The 19,811-nt window shown below is 39.7% G+C and overlaps 1 protein-coding gene across 6 annotated transcripts in view; it reads left to right on the forward strand.

Moving 5' to 3' along the window:
• Window positions 1–19,811, forward strand: part of MAPK14 (mitogen-activated protein kinase 14) — a 73,616-nt gene that overhangs the window by 29,146 nt on the left and 24,659 nt on the right. For all 6 annotated transcript variants that reach the window (XM_027126766.1, XM_027126764.1, XM_027126763.1 and 3 more), the window contains exons 3-8: window positions 455–513; window positions 14,114–14,225; window positions 14,947–14,976; window positions 15,630–15,677; window positions 16,840–16,954; window positions 17,751–17,822. In XM_027126766.1, the coding sequence (XP_026982567.1) occupies window positions 455–513; window positions 14,114–14,225; window positions 14,947–14,976; window positions 15,630–15,677; window positions 16,840–16,954; window positions 17,751–17,822 (436 nt within the window). The remainder of the gene's footprint in view (window positions 1–454; window positions 514–14,113; window positions 14,226–14,946; window positions 14,977–15,629; window positions 15,678–16,839; window positions 16,955–17,750; window positions 17,823–19,811) is intronic.

A 19,811-nucleotide genomic window follows, 5' to 3' on the forward strand; every position in this document is an offset into this window, starting at 1 on the left:
GTTATATGTGACCAAATTCTAAAGACATGAAGATTTTAGTAGTAAAATGAGTTATTATGAAAAGTGACACTTAACAAGTAAAAAACAAAAGCATAATTTGGGTAAAAAATAAGTTGGAGTTATTAAGTATATGATAATGTAATGTTATTGAACTGAGAGCAGGATTTGGAATTAGTTCCTATTAAAATGACTAAGACCTGGGCTTCCCTGGTGGCGCAGTGGTTGAGAGTCCGCCTGCCAATGCAGGGGACGCGGGTTCGTGCCCCGGTCCGGGGAGATCCCACATGCCGCGGAGCGGCTGGGCCCGTGAGCCATGGCCACTGAGTCTGCGCGTCTGGAGTCTGTGCTCCGCAACGGGAGAGGCCCGCGTACCACAAAAAAAAAAAAAAATGACTAAGACCTGATGGATAAGTTCAGTATTTATTTACTGTTTGATTTTTATGTTTTCTTATAGGTGATTGGTCTGTTGGATGTTTTCACACCTGCAAGGTCTCTGGAGGAATTCAATGATGTGTGAGTAAATCCTCTGTGTTTGCCTTCCTCCGCTAGAGGTTAAAGATTAGCAGCCCATTTCTAATCCTGAACCACTTAGCACTATCAGACTTAGATTCTTTATTCCTGTCATCCAGCTCTTCTGCGGAATGGGGAATGGATACAGAAGATGTATATTTTGGGGGGTATAAGTTCGTATTTTCATCATCTCAGGCACATTGTGCCCTATTTGGAGACACAGTGGTGGGTCCTGGCAACAGTTCCATGGAGAAGAGTATAGGGAGTTTTGACCATGATTTTTATTCTCAAATTGTCTGTCCCAGCTTTCAAAGGGACATGTTTATATCAAGAAATGTAGTGGTGGGCTTCCCTGGTGGCACAGTGGTTAAGAATCCGCCTGCCAATGCAGGGGATATGGGTTCGAGCCCTGGTCTGGGAAGATCCCACATGCCACGGAGCAGCTCAGCCCGTGTGCCACAACTACTGAGCTTGCGCTCTAGAGCCCGTGAGCCACAACTACTGAGCCTGTGTGCCATAACTACTGAAGCCCGTCTGCCTAGAGCCCATGCTCCGCAACAAGAGAAGCCGCTGCAATGAGAAGCCCATGCACCGCAATAAAGAGTAGCCCCCGCTCGCCACAACTAAAGAAAGCCCATGCAGCAACGAAGACCCAGCGCAGCCAAAAATAAATAAAATCATTTAAAAAAAAAAAAAGAAAGAAATGTAGTGGAGTCCTGGTTCCATATAGATTCTTCCATTTCTTTTATCCTGCTTGTGTGTGGGAAATGCATGCTGATCTTTAAAGTATTGAATTTCTGTACTGGGACAAATGGTGAGCCTCATGTGTTTAGAAAGCTGATTCTCCCAGTTTTGTGACCATCTCTATTGTTTTAGCCTGGGGAACCCCCCCTAGAAAGAGGGCCTGAGATTCTCAGGAACCAGTAGTTGAGGGCTAGGGAAAAGGAAACAGAGAGGAAGAGAAAGTTGCTACGAGGATATGTTATTAAGTCAGTCACCATTTTGTGCAACTGGGCTGAAAACTGCCAGGGTCTTCAGTTTTCCAAAAGTTGTGTAGAATGCACCTCAGATGGGAGCATTTACCCACTGGCTTCTGACTCCATTGTCAAGTGTTGCCCCATGGGGCAGTAATGCCCTCACCTGCCCAGGTTGCACCTGTATGAGTACAAGATAGATTCCAGCAAGTGTTGTGGATGTTGTGCAGGTGTTGTGTATGTGTGAGTGCTCTACTATAGCTTTCCCAATATCTGAATTAACATAACCTCCCATCCCCAATTCACAAGTATACTATACCATAAGAGAGAAGGAACACCTTAAATTTAGGGTTATACATTTTGTCCTGGTGAAATTTTGGCGTTCCTAAGTGGACAGGAGGACTATTGTGAAAATCCAAATAAAATTGCAGATCTTGGCCTCTCTTCCTTAACCTCTACTCTCCACTGTCCCCAGTGCTGAACTTAACCCCACCCTTATCCTGGGCTCAGTTTCTTCTACCCTTATCCTAGGCCAAGTGCAAGCACCATTTGCTCATTTCCCAAAGAACAAGTGGGAGGGAGTGGAGGAGATGTTTGAGATTGTGTGTTCTGTCTAATGAAAGGGGAAAAAAAAATTAAAAAGAAATGTGGAATATTAAATGGAAAGAGAAAGAGGAAGGTAGCAAAAAAATCTCCCACCACTTGAACTTAGTTGGAACATGATATGACTGTGAGTCGAAGATGAAAGAAGGAGAATCTAGTCTAAGTGCAAGAACTCCCACCCACTTTAACCTTGATCCTGCTAATGAAAGTTTAAGAAAAAACTTTGAACTTCCTTCAAGCAAAGGGGAAAAAAAAGGCAGTAACTAAGAACAGCTGTGCTTCCTGAGCCCTGCGTGTCTCTAGAATGTGGAGGCTTCTAAAGCCTCCTTACTGGATGCCCCAGGCAGAAGCATGTGTGTTGCAAGTTGTTGAGCTCTGCTGTAGGCTATGTTTGGAAAAGAGAATATTGCCATGATGTTTTTTTTTTCTTTAACATTAATTCATTAATTTTTACTTTTTTGAGGATTTTTTTTTTTTAAAAGTAGCTTTAGGTTTACAACAAAATTGAGGGGAAGGTGCAGAGGTTTCCTGCTTACCTTCCTGCCCCTGTACATGCATAGCTTCCCTCATTATCACCAGAATGGTATATTTTTCACCAAGAATGGACCTATATTGACACATCATAATTACCCAAAGTCCATAGTTTATCATAGGATTCACTCTTAGTGTTGAAAAGTTTATGGATTTAGACAAATATATAATGACATATCATTATAATATCATACAGTGTATTTTCACTGCCCTAAGAATGATGGGTTTTGATATTCTGTCTAAATGTGGAAAAAATGCTGAAGTAATATGTTTGTGAATTACTTTAGAAAACATTTGAATCAGGATTGAGCTGTAGCCCAAAATTTCAGGTGTGACGAGGATTGATTTTTTTTTTTTTTAAGAAAGGAATTGATAATTCGCTGATCTAGGCTAATGCTGTATTTTGCCTTAATCAGGCATATGGAACTGGATTATGAGCCTGTTTTTCCTACGTCAAAGACCTTATTTAAGGCTAGTGTCTTTGGGAGGTTAAGTTTTATCCATTGTGGTGCCTGTTGGCTCCTTTATCCATTTGAAGGCTCACTGACTTACAAGCATACCCACTGAACTGAAATTGCATTTATTTCTTCATTCATTCATTCAACAGATACCATGGCTACTGAGCAGGAATCTATTCTTTCTGTGTAACTGTAGCTGGGTTCTATTTGCTTATTTATTTCCAGCTTTACTGAGATATAACTGACATACAACATTGTGTAATTTAGGTTTTGATTGTTTATAAATAAGAACTTAGTTCACTGTTTGGGAGCAAATCTCAGTACTACTTGTTGAATACTTGCTGAGCAGAGTGTTAGAACAAGGCTCAGGATAATCAGAAACACTAGTCTTTCCCTTGATGAAATAAAAATCTTGTTAGGGGAAATAAATTCAAAACACTTTTGTAGGGGCTTCCCTGGTGGCACAGTGGTTAAGAATCTGCCTGCCAATGCAGGGGACACGGGTTCGAGCCCTGGTCCGGGAAGACCCCACATGTCACAGAGCAACGAAGCCCATGTGCCACAACTACTGAGCCTGCGCTCTAGAGCCCACAAGCCACAACTCCTGAAGCCTGCGTGCCTAGAGCCTGTGCTCCGCAACAAGAGATGCCACTGCAATGAGACACCCGCGTACCACAACGAAGAGTTAGCCCCAGCTCACCACAGCTAGAGAAAGCCCGCGTGCAGCAACGAAGACCCAACACAGCCAAAAAATAATAAATAAATAAAATAAGTAAATTTAAAAAAACAAAAACAACACTTTTGTAACCAAGTTATCCGTTGACTGTAAGACCTTGGACGAGTCACTTTTCCTCTCTGGGTCCCAGTTAACTTCCGTGTAAAATGATGAAAATTGGGATGGTTCACTTCTGAAGTGTTTTCAATCCCAGAGAATCTCTGAAAATAGAATGATGAACCTAAGGATACCTTTTGGAAAAATGTTTCATTGTTTACTTTTTTATGATTTATGTATCACTGAGAAAAAATTAGTACTTGTCCAGGACTATGGTTATTTCAGTGTTTTCCAAAGTCATTTCAGAATTTGCATAAGAGATCAAACATCTTCACCTACAATTACAGGTTGTGCAAATTTAAATACCTTTAGGGCCATACAAATAACATAAACTAGGCTCAGTGCTATACAGAATACCTGCACTTCCTAAACGCATTCAAATTTACATTAAAACAAAATAAACAGACAAAGACCCACTGTTCTGGCCAAATCAAACAAACTGAAGACTAGAGTGGTTCTACAGGCTGCCAGGTTTAGAGCAAACAGTAATTTTGTTTTTTGTTTTTGTTTAAAATATTTATTTATTCTTTTTTGGGGGGGGTTGTTTGCTTCTTTTAATTTATTTTTTTAAATTTTTGTTTGTGTTGGGTCTTTGTTGCTGTGTGTAGGCTTTCTCTAGTTGTGGCGAGCAGGGGCTACTCTTCATCGCAGTGCACAGGCTTCTCATTGTGGTGGCTTCTTTTGTTACAGAGCACGGGCTCTAGGTGCATGGGCTTCAGTAGTTGTGGCACATGGGCTCAGTAGTGGTGGCACGCAGGCTCTAGAGCGCAGGCTCAGCAGTTGTGGCGCACAGGCTTAGTTGCTCCGCGGCATGTGGGATCTTCCCGGACCAGGGCTCGAACCCATGTTCTTAACCACTGCACCACCAGGGAAGCCCCAAACAGTAATTTTGAACATTAATTTTCTGTGCTAATTAACAAAATCTCTAATTACTTTTCATAGTTATAGTTGGCTTTTAATCATGTGTTATGTGTATTTGTGCCTTTATATTTCAGTTAGCACTTTCCATTTATCATACAATTCAAGCTTTTACTGAATTTTAAATTTCTTAGTTAATAGGCATCCTACATAATTCATTAGTAAGACTATACTTTTGAGAAAGGAATAATAGGTAGTGAGTTTTGATCATTAGAAACAATGTGCAGTTACTGAATATAACAGAGCTGGTGTTTGGAAAATGTGGAGTTAAAAGATGAGAATACAGTACCAAGTTGTTCTTGACTGCGATATGATGTGGTTGTACAGTTGGCAAAATTTTATAAGATATATCTAGATCTTTTTAGTGATTGGATATCATTTGGACATTTCTGTTTGCTTCTTTTTTTTATTTTGTTAAATTTTTGTCTGTGTTGGGTCTTCATTGCTGCGCGAGGGCTTTCTCTAGTTGTGGCGAGTGGGGGCTACTCTTCATTGCGGTGAGCGCGCTTCTCATTGTGGTGGCTTCTCTTGTTTCAGAGCTTGAGCTCTAGGCCTGCGGGCTTCAGTAGTTGTGGCATGAGGGCTCAGTAGTTGTGGCTCGTGGGCTCTAGAACGCAGGCTCAGTAGTTGTGGTGAATGGCCCCAGTTGCTCTGCATGTGGCATGTGGGATCCTCCTGGACCAGGGATCAAACCCATGTCCCCTGCACCAGCAGGCAGATTCTTAAACCACTGTGCCACCAGGGAAGTCCCGGGAAAGTAGATCCTTAACGATACAGTCAGGTCCTCACACACACACCAAGATGTAGAGCTTAGTGAAGCAGGAACCCACTAGGCAGCTCCATCATTGACTGCTTTGACGTAATCCATACTCCTGCTAGTGTTGGAGGGTTTCCTGCAGAGGCGTGGGGTGGCCGCAGCTCACCGGGGGGACAAGGTCACTGGCAGCAGAAGTCGTGGGAAGCACTCCTTGGCGTGAGCCCTCCCAGAGTCCGCCACCAACCCCACCAAAGAGCCGGGTAGGCTGTCTCTTTGCTTCTTGATGGTAATATTTGTCAGGAGGTGGCATATATGTGCCATATGCATGCTGCAAATATTTAGTTACCAATAGGAATCCAAAATCTTGAAATAGCCAGTATTAGAACCTAACCCTAGAGTAAGCTGCAACTTCATGCTACTACAACATTGCCTTTTCTTAACTGTAGTGGTTCTCTGATCAAGCTTAGTAGACAATGAAGAGTTTTTGGACTCAGTGCAAACAACTTCCTCAAATTTCAGGAAAGCTGAATTGCCATTTTCCCCCTTATTTTATAACTTCCCATTCCAGGTTTCTTATACCCAAGTTCCTTATCTTTGCTTGGTTCTTGAAGAGGGATGTGGAAGTGGGGTTTTAGATTCTGCCGTGATCTAGAAGAAGACCTACAACAGGGTCAGTCAGCAGCCATTGTTTTAGTGAAAGCCAATGGGCAGATAATCACCTAGCTTATTTAGCCATCCACTAACTAAAAATGATTGTTCAGCCACTAAGTGTAGCCTTTTTTATCAGTGTAAAAGCTGCTGAATGTACCAAATAGGTAAAGGAAGTTTCTAGATTTATATTTTAACCTGATTTAATTCATAAATATTTAAATACCCATCCTGTGTTAAGCATAGTACTAGTCTCTGGGGAATATAACAAATTATATAAACATGGTCCCTGATGATAGATTGAGACTCTTTAATTGGAGAGAAGAACAATTTAAATGACCAAACAAAATACAGTGTGATAGGTTCTGGAAGATCCTACATGATTTTTATTACTGTTCACTCTCTGACCTCATCAATACTTTTCCCACTCACTCTCTCCATTCCAGCCACTCTGGCCTCTTTATTCTTCCTTGAATACAGACATCCACATTCCCAGTAGAACCTTTGTACTGGTTTCTAATGTTGGCCTGGAACACTCTCCCCACATATCCACATGACTGATTCCTTCATTTCCTTCAAGACCCTACCGAAAGGTCATTTCATCAGAAGCTTTTTTTTCCCTCTCCACCATAGCTGAAATACTACCCCCACTGTCAGGGTCTACTCCTTACTCTACTTTCTTCTTAGCAAATTTTATCATCATATATTTATTGTTGTCTGTCTTCTCCCTGTAGCTTGTAAGCTCTGTTAGAGCAGGGAGTTTATTTTCTTCCTTGTTGAGTCTTCTTTATTTGGCTGTGTTGGGTCTTCGTTGCTGCGTGTGGGCTTTCTTTTCTCTAGTTGCAGAGAGCAGGAGCTGCTCTTCATTGCGGTGTGTGGGCTTCTCATTGTGGTGGCTTCTCTTGTTGCAGAGCATGGGCTCTAGGCTCGCGGGCTTCAGTAGTTGTGGCACGCAGGCTCAGTAGTTGTGGCTCTCAGGCTCTAGAGCGCAGACTCAGTAGTTGTGGCACATGGGCTTAGTTGCTCCACAGCACGTGGGATCTTCCCGGACCAGGGATCGAACCCATGTGCCCTGCATTGGCAGGCAGATTCTTAACCACTGCGCCACCAGGGAAGCCCCCTTGTTGAGTCTTTAGTAGTTAGAAATTCTCAGAAGTTGAGTGATTAACTGAATTGTATAATACCACATATAATATTGTACACATTGGGCTTCCCTGGTGGCGCAGTGGTTGAGAGTCCACCTGCTGATGCAGGGGACACGGCCTCGTGCCCCGGTCCGGGAAGATCCCACATGCCGCGGAGTGGCTAGGCCCGTGAGCCATGGCCGCTGAGCCTGCACATCCAGAGCCTGTGCTCCGCAGCAGGAGAGGCCACAACAGTGAGAGACCCGTGTACCACAAAAAAAAAAAAAATTGTACACATCTTAGGTCTTTTTGGCTCTAAGTCTATTTCTAGTCACATTTTTCTTGATCCAGAGCTCTATTATTTGAAAGTTTGCTAACCCTTCTCATTGGGTAAATGCTGTGATAGGTTGTATGTAAGATGTCAAAACTAAAGGCCTTCAGTTGCATGTGGTCTCATTAATGAGATGAAGCATAAATGCTTACCTAAAACGACTTAAAGGACCAAGTCAAATTTGCAGTGTCAAAGCAACATACAGGGTATTAAGTGATCTCAGAATATGAGAGAAACTTAGTGGAGGAAAGCCTCTAAAGAAGGTAATAACTGTATCTGAAGAAGCAGATAAATAAGGATTGGGTGTAGAGGTCGAAATATATTCCAGATAGTCAAAGAAATGAAGGAAATGTATAAAGTATACAAAAAAGGAGATTTGTGTGGAATGGAGACTGTTAAAGGAGTAGATAACCGTTGATTTTTCTTTTGTACTTGGATAAAAATTGTGTTTTGGTAAATTATGAATTTTTTTTTTTTGGTGGCGGAGGAGATTTGTTTTCATAATTTAGCTAAGAGGCATTATGTGCTTGGAAATAATGCTTTCCTCTATCACTGAAAGAAATTCCCAGCCCAGTTGTTTGGACTTACAGAAATATTCTTCTTCCTTGAAAATAAGTTGAGTGCTCAAGATTGGTAATACAGAAAGAGAAGCAGTCTGGGAGAAAGATGAATGAGTTAACTGTATTAACAGTTATATTTGCAATTTATTTCCATATCAGAGAGGTCTGCTAAAATGAGGATGGAGAGTTGGTAAAGCATGTAGGTGCCGTCACTGACTCACATTTGAAATCTAAACAAATTACACATCCTTTAAGAAAACACCATTCAGTTTTTGTCTGACGTGATCAGTAAGATGCCCCCTTTTTCTCAGATTAGCTGTTGTAAAAAGGTAAAGAAGCTTCAAGGTATAGTTTTGAGTTTGATTCTCTCAAGAAATTTTCCTGTAATTAACTGCTTCCTAAGTCTGGATTGGTGCCCTCCCCTGTGTGTTCTCCAGCACCTTGATGTACACTTTTATAACTCTAATTATGCTCTATTATGAGTATATACCTTCCTCTCATCTAAATTCTGTATCTTTCTTTTCCACTGTTGTACTCCCAGTGCTCAACAATAAATATTTGTTGATGGAGTGACTGAATGAATGAATAACCTTGTGCTTTCTTGTTTATAACTGGTTGGCAATCTAGTTGTCTGATAGCATGCCCAGTGCATTCTCTTTTGACTAACTTTTTTGTTTTTATCTTGGAATATAGACCATATGGTAGAATATTGAATCTGGTTTATTTGATGCAGGTAATGTAGAGGGCACCTTTCAGTAATCTTTACTTCAAATGAGGAGAATAGTTTGTTGTGAAATAAGCTGGCTAAGCTGCCTACCTGGCTGCTGAATGGTGCTTTTACCCCTTACATTGGAACAGTCTGGTCTGCTTACCAGATAAGATCTTTGGCATGAGTATTCCAATAAGATATGCCCTTGCCTGGTCTTACTAGTAATACTATATGAGTTGTCCTGGGTCATTCAATTAAATTCAGTGGTAATTGAGTGCCTGATATCTGCTACACAATGTTTTTAGGTACTTTAGATACTACAGAGGACAAAAAAGAAGCCTGTCCTCCTTGAACATTGTACAGATAGATAGCAATAAACAATGAGCATATAAAAGAGGAAATTAGCATGTTAGCAAGCAGTAATGCTATGGACAGGAGAAAAAAGATAGAGCAGGGAAGTGTGAGGGTTGGGGGAGAGATGCAATTTTAAATGGGGTGGTAAGGATAGGCCTCATTGAAAAGGTGAATTTTGAGCAAAAATTTGAAGAAGTAGAAGAATTAGACTTGTGGATATCTGGAGGAAGAGCATTCCAGGCAGAAGGAACAGCCAGTGCAAAAGTCCTGAGGCAGAAGACTGCATGCTGTATTGGAATTGCAGCAAGGGGGCCTGTGTGGCTGCAGTAAGAAGGCCAGTGTGGAGCTAAGTGAGAGCAGGGGAGAGAAGTAGATGAAGAAATGAGAGAGAGAATTGGGGACAGGATGCTGGATTATGTACAGCTTTATCTGCTGCTGAAGGGATTTTTGTCTTTAAGTGAAATGGGAAGCCTTTTGAGAGGAGTGACATGGTCTGTTTTTCATTTTTACAGAATCACTCTGCTGTTTTCAGAATAGGCTGTAGTGAGTCCCAAGGATCATTGGGTGTATTTCAGAAGCATGTGGTTACGAATTGTCAATCCCTATGATTATTTTAAATACTTTGTTTTAATATGGAAATGTTTTTTGTCCTTTTTGATAATTATTTTATCAAATAGGGCTGACGGTAGTAGAGATGCCAAGCTATAGATATAGAAGAGATTTTTTTCTACATAGGTTCTTTCTGATTGTATTATGCTTCAAAAAAAGAAAAGGCAGTAGAGTAGGAGTCTTTGACAATTGGGTGTTATCCAAGAAGCGCTTAATAAATGAAGCTCTAAATGGGGTGCTGAAATGGGGTGTCTTGAGTACTGAAAACCACGTATTGTAGACTTCTGCCTTTTTGCTGGTACAGTACATTTTACTTTGAGAAATGATGGTTTATGCTCTTTAAGTTTAAAGGAAACCATCCTCACAAGAAAAGTGGAAAACAAGATTTGTATCATCAGGCTGTGAAATCATATTTTCAGCCCTCTACCTAATAAAGCCCTACTTATTTAATTCCTTTTTAAAGATGGGGGAACTAGGTAGCTTTCCAGCTGTTGGTCAGATTTAATTATTTGAGGTGTTCTGAACACTGACAGTAATAGGCATGTCTTTACTAAAATGTAATTAATTAAGCAATTAAATGTAATTGCTTTGTAGAGACTAATACTATAGAAATTATGTGGCATCTGTTTTTTTTTAATTTATTAAATTTATTTTTGGCTGCATTGGGTCCTCGTTGCTGTGCAGATTTCTCTAGTTGCAGTGAGCGGGGGCCACTCTTCGTTGCGGTGCACAGGCTTCTCATTTCAGTGGCTTCTCTTGTTGCAGAGCACAGGCTTTAGGTGCATGGGCTTCAGTAGTTGTGGCTCACGGGCTCTAGAGCTCAGCCTCAGTAGTTGTGGTATGCGGGTTTAGTTGCTCCACGGCATGTGGGATCTTCCTGGATCAGGGCTCGAACCCGTGTACCCTGCATTGGCAGGCAGATTCTTAACAACTGCGCCACAAGGGAAGCCCCTATGTGGCATCTATTAATGCTCCTTTTGGGACTGGCTTATTTAAAATGTGCCCATCGACATTTTCCTCCCACTTCCTTGTTCACTACTTTTAGAAATTGTTATGTCTTCCATAAGCATTCAGGAACTTTGCACAACACTTGCTTTTGTCCACTGTTGCAAAATTTATTTCAAAAACCTTTCTATATGTGATGAGTTGGAATTTGACAATTGGTTTTCATGGATTGGTCTTTTGGGCTTCGTGGAAACAACATATAGTGATTAGGTTAGTTCCTGCCAGACACATCTGCCATGAATAATGTGGTTCAGCTGATTTGATTGGAGCCTAGCAGCAACGTTTGATAGTTATCACTATATAGACTGATTAACCTTATGTACTTATATAATGTCTTGACAGTCTCTCCCGGTGTCTGGAAATTTTAGTGATAAAATGAATGTGGTCTCTGATGGGGAGGGAACTTAAAGGGAATTACACAGTGGTAGAATATTCTTTTTTCTTTTTTAAAAAATAAATTTATTTTATTTATTTATTTTTTGGCTGAGTTGGGTCTTCATTGCTGTGTGCGGACTTTCTCTAGTTGTGGCGAGTGGGGGCTCCTCTTCGTTGCAGTGCATGGGCTTCTCATTGCAGTGGCTTCTCTTGTTGCGGAGCACGGGCTCTAGGCGCGCAGGCTTCAGTAGTTGTGGCACGTGGGTTCAGTAGTTGTGGCTCACGGGCTGTAGAGCGCAGGCTCAGTAGTTGTGGCGCACAGGCTTAGTTGCTCCGCGGCATGTGGGATCTTCCTGGACCAGGGCTCAAACCCATGTCCCCTGCATTGGCAGGCGGATTCTTAACCACTGTGCCACCAGGGAAGCCCAGTGGTGGAATATTCTAACTAAAAGCATGCTCGCTCTCTCAGGCTGTGCAGTTAGTGGTCTTCTGTCTGTATAGGGTTTTTTAAGTTATTGGTAACCATTTAAACCCAATACTCAGACTTGAAATTACTATGTTTGCTTTGGTAATACTGCTTAACACCTTTGTGAACTAGCGCAGACATTAGAGAGTTAAGATTTTTAGGTTTTATTTCAAGACAAATTAAGGTAGATTTCTAGGTAGAATCATGCAGAACAGTGTTTCCTTTTTTTACCTTTTCTCCTTAAAAATATTTTTGAAAGTTGAAAGAATAATCCTCTTACTATTCAATGTCATAAAATGTAATTATTTGCAAAACAGTCTTATAAAACAAAAATTGGATTCCCTCTTCCTCAACCTGAGCCTTGCAAATTGTCATAATTGGTATTATGGATATGGCAACCATTATCCCAGGTTTTCTGGGGGAAGTTCTGATTTCACAATATTAACCAGTTATTCACAACATTCTCGTATTTGTCGGATTTTGTATCAATTTGGGGTTAAAAAAATACAGTGACTGTGATTAGGATGGAATATTGCAACATTTATAAAACTTAAAAGAAGTCATTCTCTTGACTTAAATTCTCTGTCAACTGGAAGAATTTGGAGGCAGTATGGGCTGTGATTTAAGATCATATTTTCTGAGATCAAACAGTTTTGGATTCAGCCCCTGACATTATCACTCTTTTAACCTTGAGCAGGTTATATATACTTGTTCTGTCTTGTGTTTCCTCCTCAGCGAAATGGGAATACTAATGGAACTTACCTTACAGCTTTGTTGGGAAGAGTGTATGAGACACGGGCATAATAAATAGTGCTTGGCACAGAATAAGCACGAATGCCTTTGATTATGTTATGTTGAGCTTGGAGCATCTCTTAAATCAGAGCAACCTTTGTGAAAATATTTCCAAAAATCCAATATAGTCTTTAAGTGACAGAGTATACTCTTTCCTCAAGGCAATATAAACTTGCAAGTTTTAAAAATATGAAGGGCTAAAAAATCTAACTTAAGGTTACATCTATGCTAAGTCCTATTGCTCTTCATCAAATTGGGAACTGACCATAGCAGCCCAACAGGGAAATTAGGAAACAGAAAAAAAAAAATTTTAATTCTTCTTTGAGGAAAGAAAGTAATAAATGTGGTGGTGTGTGTGTGTGTGTGTGTGTGTGTAAAGAGAGGTTATACACATATATAGTCATGTAAGACGTTAATAGTATATTTAAATTTACTGACCTGGTTTCTCTTCTTCCAAATTTATCAAAAATAAAAATTGAAATGAAATGAAATCAGCATTTTTTTATAGCTCAACTGATATACATTATTATTCAGCCTCAGGAATGGGTAATCATTCTCATACTAGATAAAACCTAACTGAATTTTTAAAAACTCCACTTCTTTAGTACTGATTGTGGTTGTTATGTTCCCGTAGCAGTGTGATACAGTAATGAGTGAGTAAGGCATTGCGTCTAGAATGTCTGTGGTGAACCTGTTGGACTTGAATGTAATCATTCCCTAATCTTATGATGTAAGGACAGGATAAGTATCCAGCACCACACCTGTGGGGAGAGGTTCTAGAATGCCTCATCTTGCTTGCAGATAAATTGTGTTCCTCCTTCCTTTAAAGTAAATGCAGGAATATTGTCAGTGAACAATATCCTTTTACCAGTCATTCCTGAAAAAGGAGAGGAATAATTTGAAAATTTAAAGATACTCCTATTTTATTTATTTATTTTTAAATTGAGGTATAGTTGATTTACAATGTTGTGTTAGTTTCTGGTGTACAGCAGAATACTGTACAGCAGTATTCTGTTTATTTATATACATATATTTCTGAATCACTAATCCAAAACTCCTAATTTATCCCTCCCCCCTATGGTAATCATAAATTTGTTCTCTATGTCTGTGAGTCTGCTTCTGTTTTGTAAATAAGTTCATTTGAAGATACTCCTGTTTTAGACCCTACAGGATATATAATGAGGTGAGAAATGTAATGGCGGATTTAAAAATATGGCCATGCATTTAGTTATACTGTGTATTTCTCATGCAGTAATATCATTTTTAAGAAAAATGATACTAACACATATATCATTCTAATCTCCATTTTTGTTTTTTTTCTTTTCTTTAGAGAACCTAGGAAAAGATGTCAAGTAGGAACTAGTATAAAAATTTTCAGAAAAATAGACGACAGGTAGTAAAGTTAGAATAGTGATGTTGCAAACAAGCCGCGCGTGAGTAGCTACTAAGCTTTTAGGTGTCACTGTGGTACTTACTGAGTGGACTTCTAACAGTCTTATGAAGATCAGAGCTTTCTTAGGGTTCTGGATTATTGTGTAACTGTCCATTAATTTCTAGGTACCTGGTGACCCATCTCATGGGGGCAGATCTGAACAACATTGTGAAATGTCAGAAGCTTACGGATGACCACGTTCAGTTCCTTATCTACCAGATTCTCCGAGGTCTCAAGGTACAGACAGTATTAGTAATAATTTTGTGGAATGAATTCTCTCTCTCCCTCTCTCCCTTCTATTTAGGGCTTAAGGGAAAACAAACAAAACTTTTCTTATGGAAAATTTCAAATACAGAAATCACAAGTACAATCATAGTATAATGAACCCCCGTGTTTACTCAGCGACCACAATTACCAACATATGGTTAATCTTGTTTCTTTTGTATTCCCCCAAACCCTGGATTATTTTAAGGCAAGTCTAGACATCATATCACTCCACCCATCAATACTTCTGTTGGCATGTCTGAGAGTTAAAGACTCTTCATTATTACATCTAAACAATAATAATAATTTCTTGATGTAATCTAATATCTGGTCAGTGTCATGTTGAAACTTTGAAAACATCCTCAAGAAGGCTAATTTATTTGTGGCAGGGGCAGTTTTTAAATTAAACCACCTTTAATATTTAGCATCTTTGAGTCCTTATTGTGCTCCAGAGCACCCACCAGGAAACAGGTTGAAAGCTCTATTTCTCTCATACTCCAGCTCTGTGAACAGAGTTGGTGGTATGGAAATCATAGTTATGATAAATGTACAGACTACTGATAATTACTTGCTCTGATTTCTAATCCTGCTGTTAATACTAGCATTTCTTATTGACTCATAAAAATGTACTTCAGATATGTCATATGACAGTAGGAGGCTGGACATAACTAACTGATTTTTTGCTTTTTCACAGTATATACATTCAGCCGACATAATTCACAGGGTAGGTATTGTCTTTTGATTAAATTATTGGGGTGCTGGTGGGTGGGGAGATTGGCAAGATCCTAATCTAAGCTTATTTTACCCATTGAAATATTGAGTGATTGCAACTTTGCTCTAGGTTTAACTAAAGAACGAAGATGTATAGTTTTTACCTATTTAAGGCTAATGAGGACTAGATAGTGACTGTAGAATGGAGATTGTTTATAGCTAGATGAAGTCTTTTTTTTTTTTAATTTATTTGTTTATTTTTGTCTGAATTGGGTCTTCGTTGCTGCACGCGGGCTTTCTCTAGTTGTGGTGAGCAGGGGCTACTCTTTGTTGTGGTGCATGGGCTTCTCATTGTGGAGCACAGGCTCTAGGCGTGTGGGCTTCAGTAGTTGTGGCATGTGGGGTCAGTAGTTGTGCCTCGCCGGCTCTAGAACGCAGGCTCAGTAGTTGTGGCGCACAGGCTTAGTTGCTCCGCGGCATGTGGGATCTTCCTGGACCAGGGCTCGAACCCATGTCCCCTGCATTGGCAGGCGGATTCTTAACCACCGCGCCACCAGGGAAGCCCTAGATGAAGTCTTTTATGTTTAGCTCTTCATCATTACCCTTAGGGAGAGAATTTACCATGTGTCATAAAGTTGATCCTGTTCTTTCTTACTTGCTTCCTAGGACCTAAAACCTAGTAATCTAGCTGTGAATGAAGACTGTGAGCTGAAGGTAGGATGAAGTGACAGTGGTAATTGTTTCACCTTGTAACTATATGTTTAACTAACCAGGCAAATTTATATAGGGAATGTGTTTATAAAGCCATGACTCTTTATCTGAAAATTCTTATTGTCCTTAAGAATATCATTAGACTTTGAAATTTAAACCAGAGATTTAGTAAGCATTAGTTTAAGTGATATTGAAGGTAGTATCAGGTGTCTTGTTTTCATTCTAAAATAAAGTTAAATTGAAATTTAATATATTAGTTATAATAAAGGAGAATTATAGTGTGACTATCAAGTAAGCAGTCCTCTTGAAGAGTAATTATTAGATTTTATGGGTTTCTAAGAGAAAAAAATGGCAGAAACACACTTACTCAAAATAATTCAAATGACATAAATAATCTATAAAGAGCAAGCAACTCTGGAATTTTTTGTTTCATTTCTTTTTTTACTCAATTTTTTGGAAACATAATTTACAATAAAATGCAACACTTTAAGTGTACATTTGACAAACTTATATAGCTATGTAACTACCAACACAGTTATGATAAAGAACATGTCCATCACTCCAGAAAGTTCCCTTGTGCCCCCTTCCTAGCCAGTCCCCACACCTCTACCCCTAACCCTGGCTTCAGACAGCAACCGATCTGCTTTCTGACACTATAGAGTAGATTTATCTCTTCTGGAGTTTCTTACAAGTGGAATCATACAGTATTTTTCTATGTGTGTCTGACTTTTGCTTAGTATAATATTATTGAGATCCATCTGTATTGTGTGTATCAGTAGTTCATTCCTTTTTGTTGCTGAGTAGATCCGTTTTATGATTATACCACAATTTATTTATCCATCCACCTATTGATAGACATGTGCTTCAATTCCATTTCAGGGCTGTGTAAAGCTGCTATGAATATTCATGTGCAAGCCTTTCTGTGGCACATATATTTTCGTTGCTCTTGGATAAATGCCTAGCAGTGGCATTTTTGTTTTGCTTTTTGTGATTTCATTTTTTTTAAGTTCTTGCTGTGTTCCCCATGCATTCTAAGCATGGACCAGGAAATATGTTTATGAAAGTACTATATTCTCGCTTTTTATAAGGCACTGGAGTTTTTTCCCTCCTGCTTTACAAGCCTTAGGAGTTTGTTCCAGTGCCTGATTTCTCTTCTCTCCCTTAGATCTTGGATTTTGGACTGGCTCGACATACAGATGATGAAATGACAGGCTATGTAGCCACTAGGTGGTACAGGGCTCCTGAGATCATGCTGAACTGGATGCATTACAACCAGACAGGTACTACTTGCACTTGTATAGGGCCTTATTAATACTATGTTGTGTGTATTTGGGGTTCTCAGAAGTGGAGATGGCAGGAGTAGGAAGAAACATTTTTTTTCTTCCCTCAGTGATCATTTTAAGTCCACGAATAGAAAAATATTTCAGTTGCTCAGATAAAGTGGGTTTTTTCAAACTTTGTGATTTAACAATTGGCTTTTTATTTATTTATTTATTTTGCGGTACGCGGGCCTCTCACTGTTGTTGCCTCTCACTGTTGTGGCCTCTCCCGTTGCGGAGCACAGGCTCCGGACGCGCAGGCTCAGCGGCCATGGCTCACGGGCGTAGCCGCTCCGCGGCATGTGGGATCTTCCCGGACCGGGGCACAAACCCGTGTCCCCTGCATCGGCAGGTGGACTCTCAACCACTGTGCCACCAGGGAAGCCCTGGCTTTTTACTTATTTATATTTTCAGCATATTCTCTGAGTACTCCTGCCTGAAGACATTGGGTTTATAATATTAACCTCTCAATATTACTTGGGAGAATCCATCATTTCTACCAGTAAGAAACCTTTGCCCTTTTGTGAACAGCTTATTTCTCTTGCCATAACTATGTTTTGACTTAGCCCACCCATGAAGCCCTTTGATGTGGTAAGGGTCTTAGCTTATTTATTTCTATAAAAATGAGTGTGATTGTTGAACCTCGGATGTCTTAAATATTAATTTCAGTATTTCACCCCTTAACTATAGTTCCATTTGTAGCCAAGTATGATAATAGTGACATTATATTACTTTTATTTCTCTTTAATTTTGCCAGTTGATATTTGGTCAGTGGGATGCATAATGGCCGAGCTGTTGACTGGAAGAACACTGTTTCCTGGTACAGACCGTATCCTTTAAAAAGTTTTGGGTTCTTGTTTCTTGTCTGTATTTTGGTGTCCATGGTAGTATATTACTTTTACCTATCTCTAGGAAGGGCCTTCAGTTACTTGCTTTTATAGTCCAGATGTGCATTGTGAGATCTGCCCTCTTGCTGAGTATCTTGCCTTGTCAAGAAAGAGGCTTCAATTTATTTTGAGAGTTGCAAAAATTCCTCATAATCTGGAACGCCCTTTAAATCTTTCATATGTCATCTTTTTTGCAACAAGTTCCTTATTAATCTTCCCACAGCCCTTCTGCCACCTGAGTGTATTGGTGAGAAGTTCTAGATCTCAATGACTAGTTTAGTCTTCATTGCACCAGCGCTCAATGAACACAAGATAACCATTTATAAATCGGGGATATCTTGCTTGTATGTTTGATTTACATATTAAAAAGGCTGTATTTGGTCCTTGTAATGATACACCTGCTGACTCGTTTTGTTTGTTGTCTAACAACAAATAATAAAAGCAAGGAGATAAGGTCACCCTGTCGTGTGCCTTTTTTTCCCCTCAGCATGACTTTATTTTTATCCCAGATTGTAGCCAAACCTTAATTTACTTCCAGAGTTATTGTCTAGTTTATGGTTTATCATGGCCCCTTTATTTTAGCCCCTTTCCTGTCTGCTGCATGCCCATTTCACAGTTTAGTAATAATATCATCAAAATGTGATTTGTTGTAACTCCCATCAGTTCCACTTGAGGAAGATGTTTAGGCAAGAAAGAATTTTGAAATATATGTCTAGAATTAGGTTTGAAGGTTTTCGTAAAATTCATTTGACCAGCCTTCCGTGGGTTTGGTTGAGAGATGCTGCAATTGCCTGTGTTCTGTCATGGTTAGAGACCTAAAAGCTGTTTTAGCACCTCACCTAAGCAAACTCATTGAGTTTGTAAACCAGATTGTCAGTTCACTGGCTTACAGTTGGGATAATACTTCTATGGTGACTGTGATGTTCATGTTATCGATCCACATATTCTATCTTCTGCTAGAGTGTTCTTTCCTAATGAACTGAAAAACCTCTTCCCTCAGCCATTTATTTCCCTCTGAATATTACTGGATTGATACAGAGTATAGTCTCCTTATACAGCTCACCTTATTCCTCCTCATCCCCAGATTCTAATTTTAATACCTAGTGTTTCTCCTTTGTCCTTTGCTTCACTTACCTTATACTTGTTTCTTAGAAATTTGATATATGCATTATAGTCCAAGCTAAGAGAATTAGGGAAAATTTGTAATTCTCCTTTTCCTCAGGCACATACCTTAGAGTCCCATTCTTTAGTCTGTCCTCCCAAGCACACTGCTCTGATGCTCTCCTCTGTTCCCCCTCTTCTTCCTCTTCTTTGTATCTGTATCTCCATCTACAGTCAGTCGTGGACACTCATACCTACATAGACACACAAAGTGGTAGAGAGAGACAGACAGTAGAGCATACTGGTTAAGAGCACATGCTCTGGAATCAGACTTACAGGGTTGAGATCTTACTTAGCTCTTATTTACTCCCAGCTCTGTGACTTTGAGCAAGTTGTCTAACCTCTGTCTCTCAGTTTCCTTAACTATAAAATACTGATAATAGTACATACCTCATAAGGTGGTTGTGAGAATTTAGTGAGATGAAATCTGGAACGTACTTAGAACAGAGCCTGCCAACAGATATTAGCCATCATCTTCATCAGTGATCTTTGGGAAGCAGTTTCTCCCTTCATCTTCCCACTTTATTGTCTAATTGTGAATCATTTAAAGGCTAGTTTTTTGTTTTATTTAAATTCTGTAACAGGTAGTAAAGGATGGATCCCCTTGGCAGGCTACTGGTAGAAAGGTTTCAAAGCAGTTGTGTGTGTCCTATGGTCCTATCTGCAGGACAGCTGCCTACTGATGGCTTGACCCTTTTAAAATGCGAACTTTCAGCCTCTAAGAAGTCTTCTCTTTTTTTTTTCAATAAATTTTATTTATTTATTTTTGG

The sequence above is a fragment of the Aethalodelphis obliquidens genome, unplaced genomic scaffold, assembly GCF_003676395.1.
Source record: "Aethalodelphis obliquidens isolate GAN/ISIS:26980383/991018 unplaced genomic scaffold, ASM367639v1 scaffold31, whole genome shotgun sequence".
Classification (NCBI taxonomy): Eukaryota; Metazoa; Chordata; class Mammalia; order Artiodactyla; family Delphinidae; genus Aethalodelphis; species Aethalodelphis obliquidens.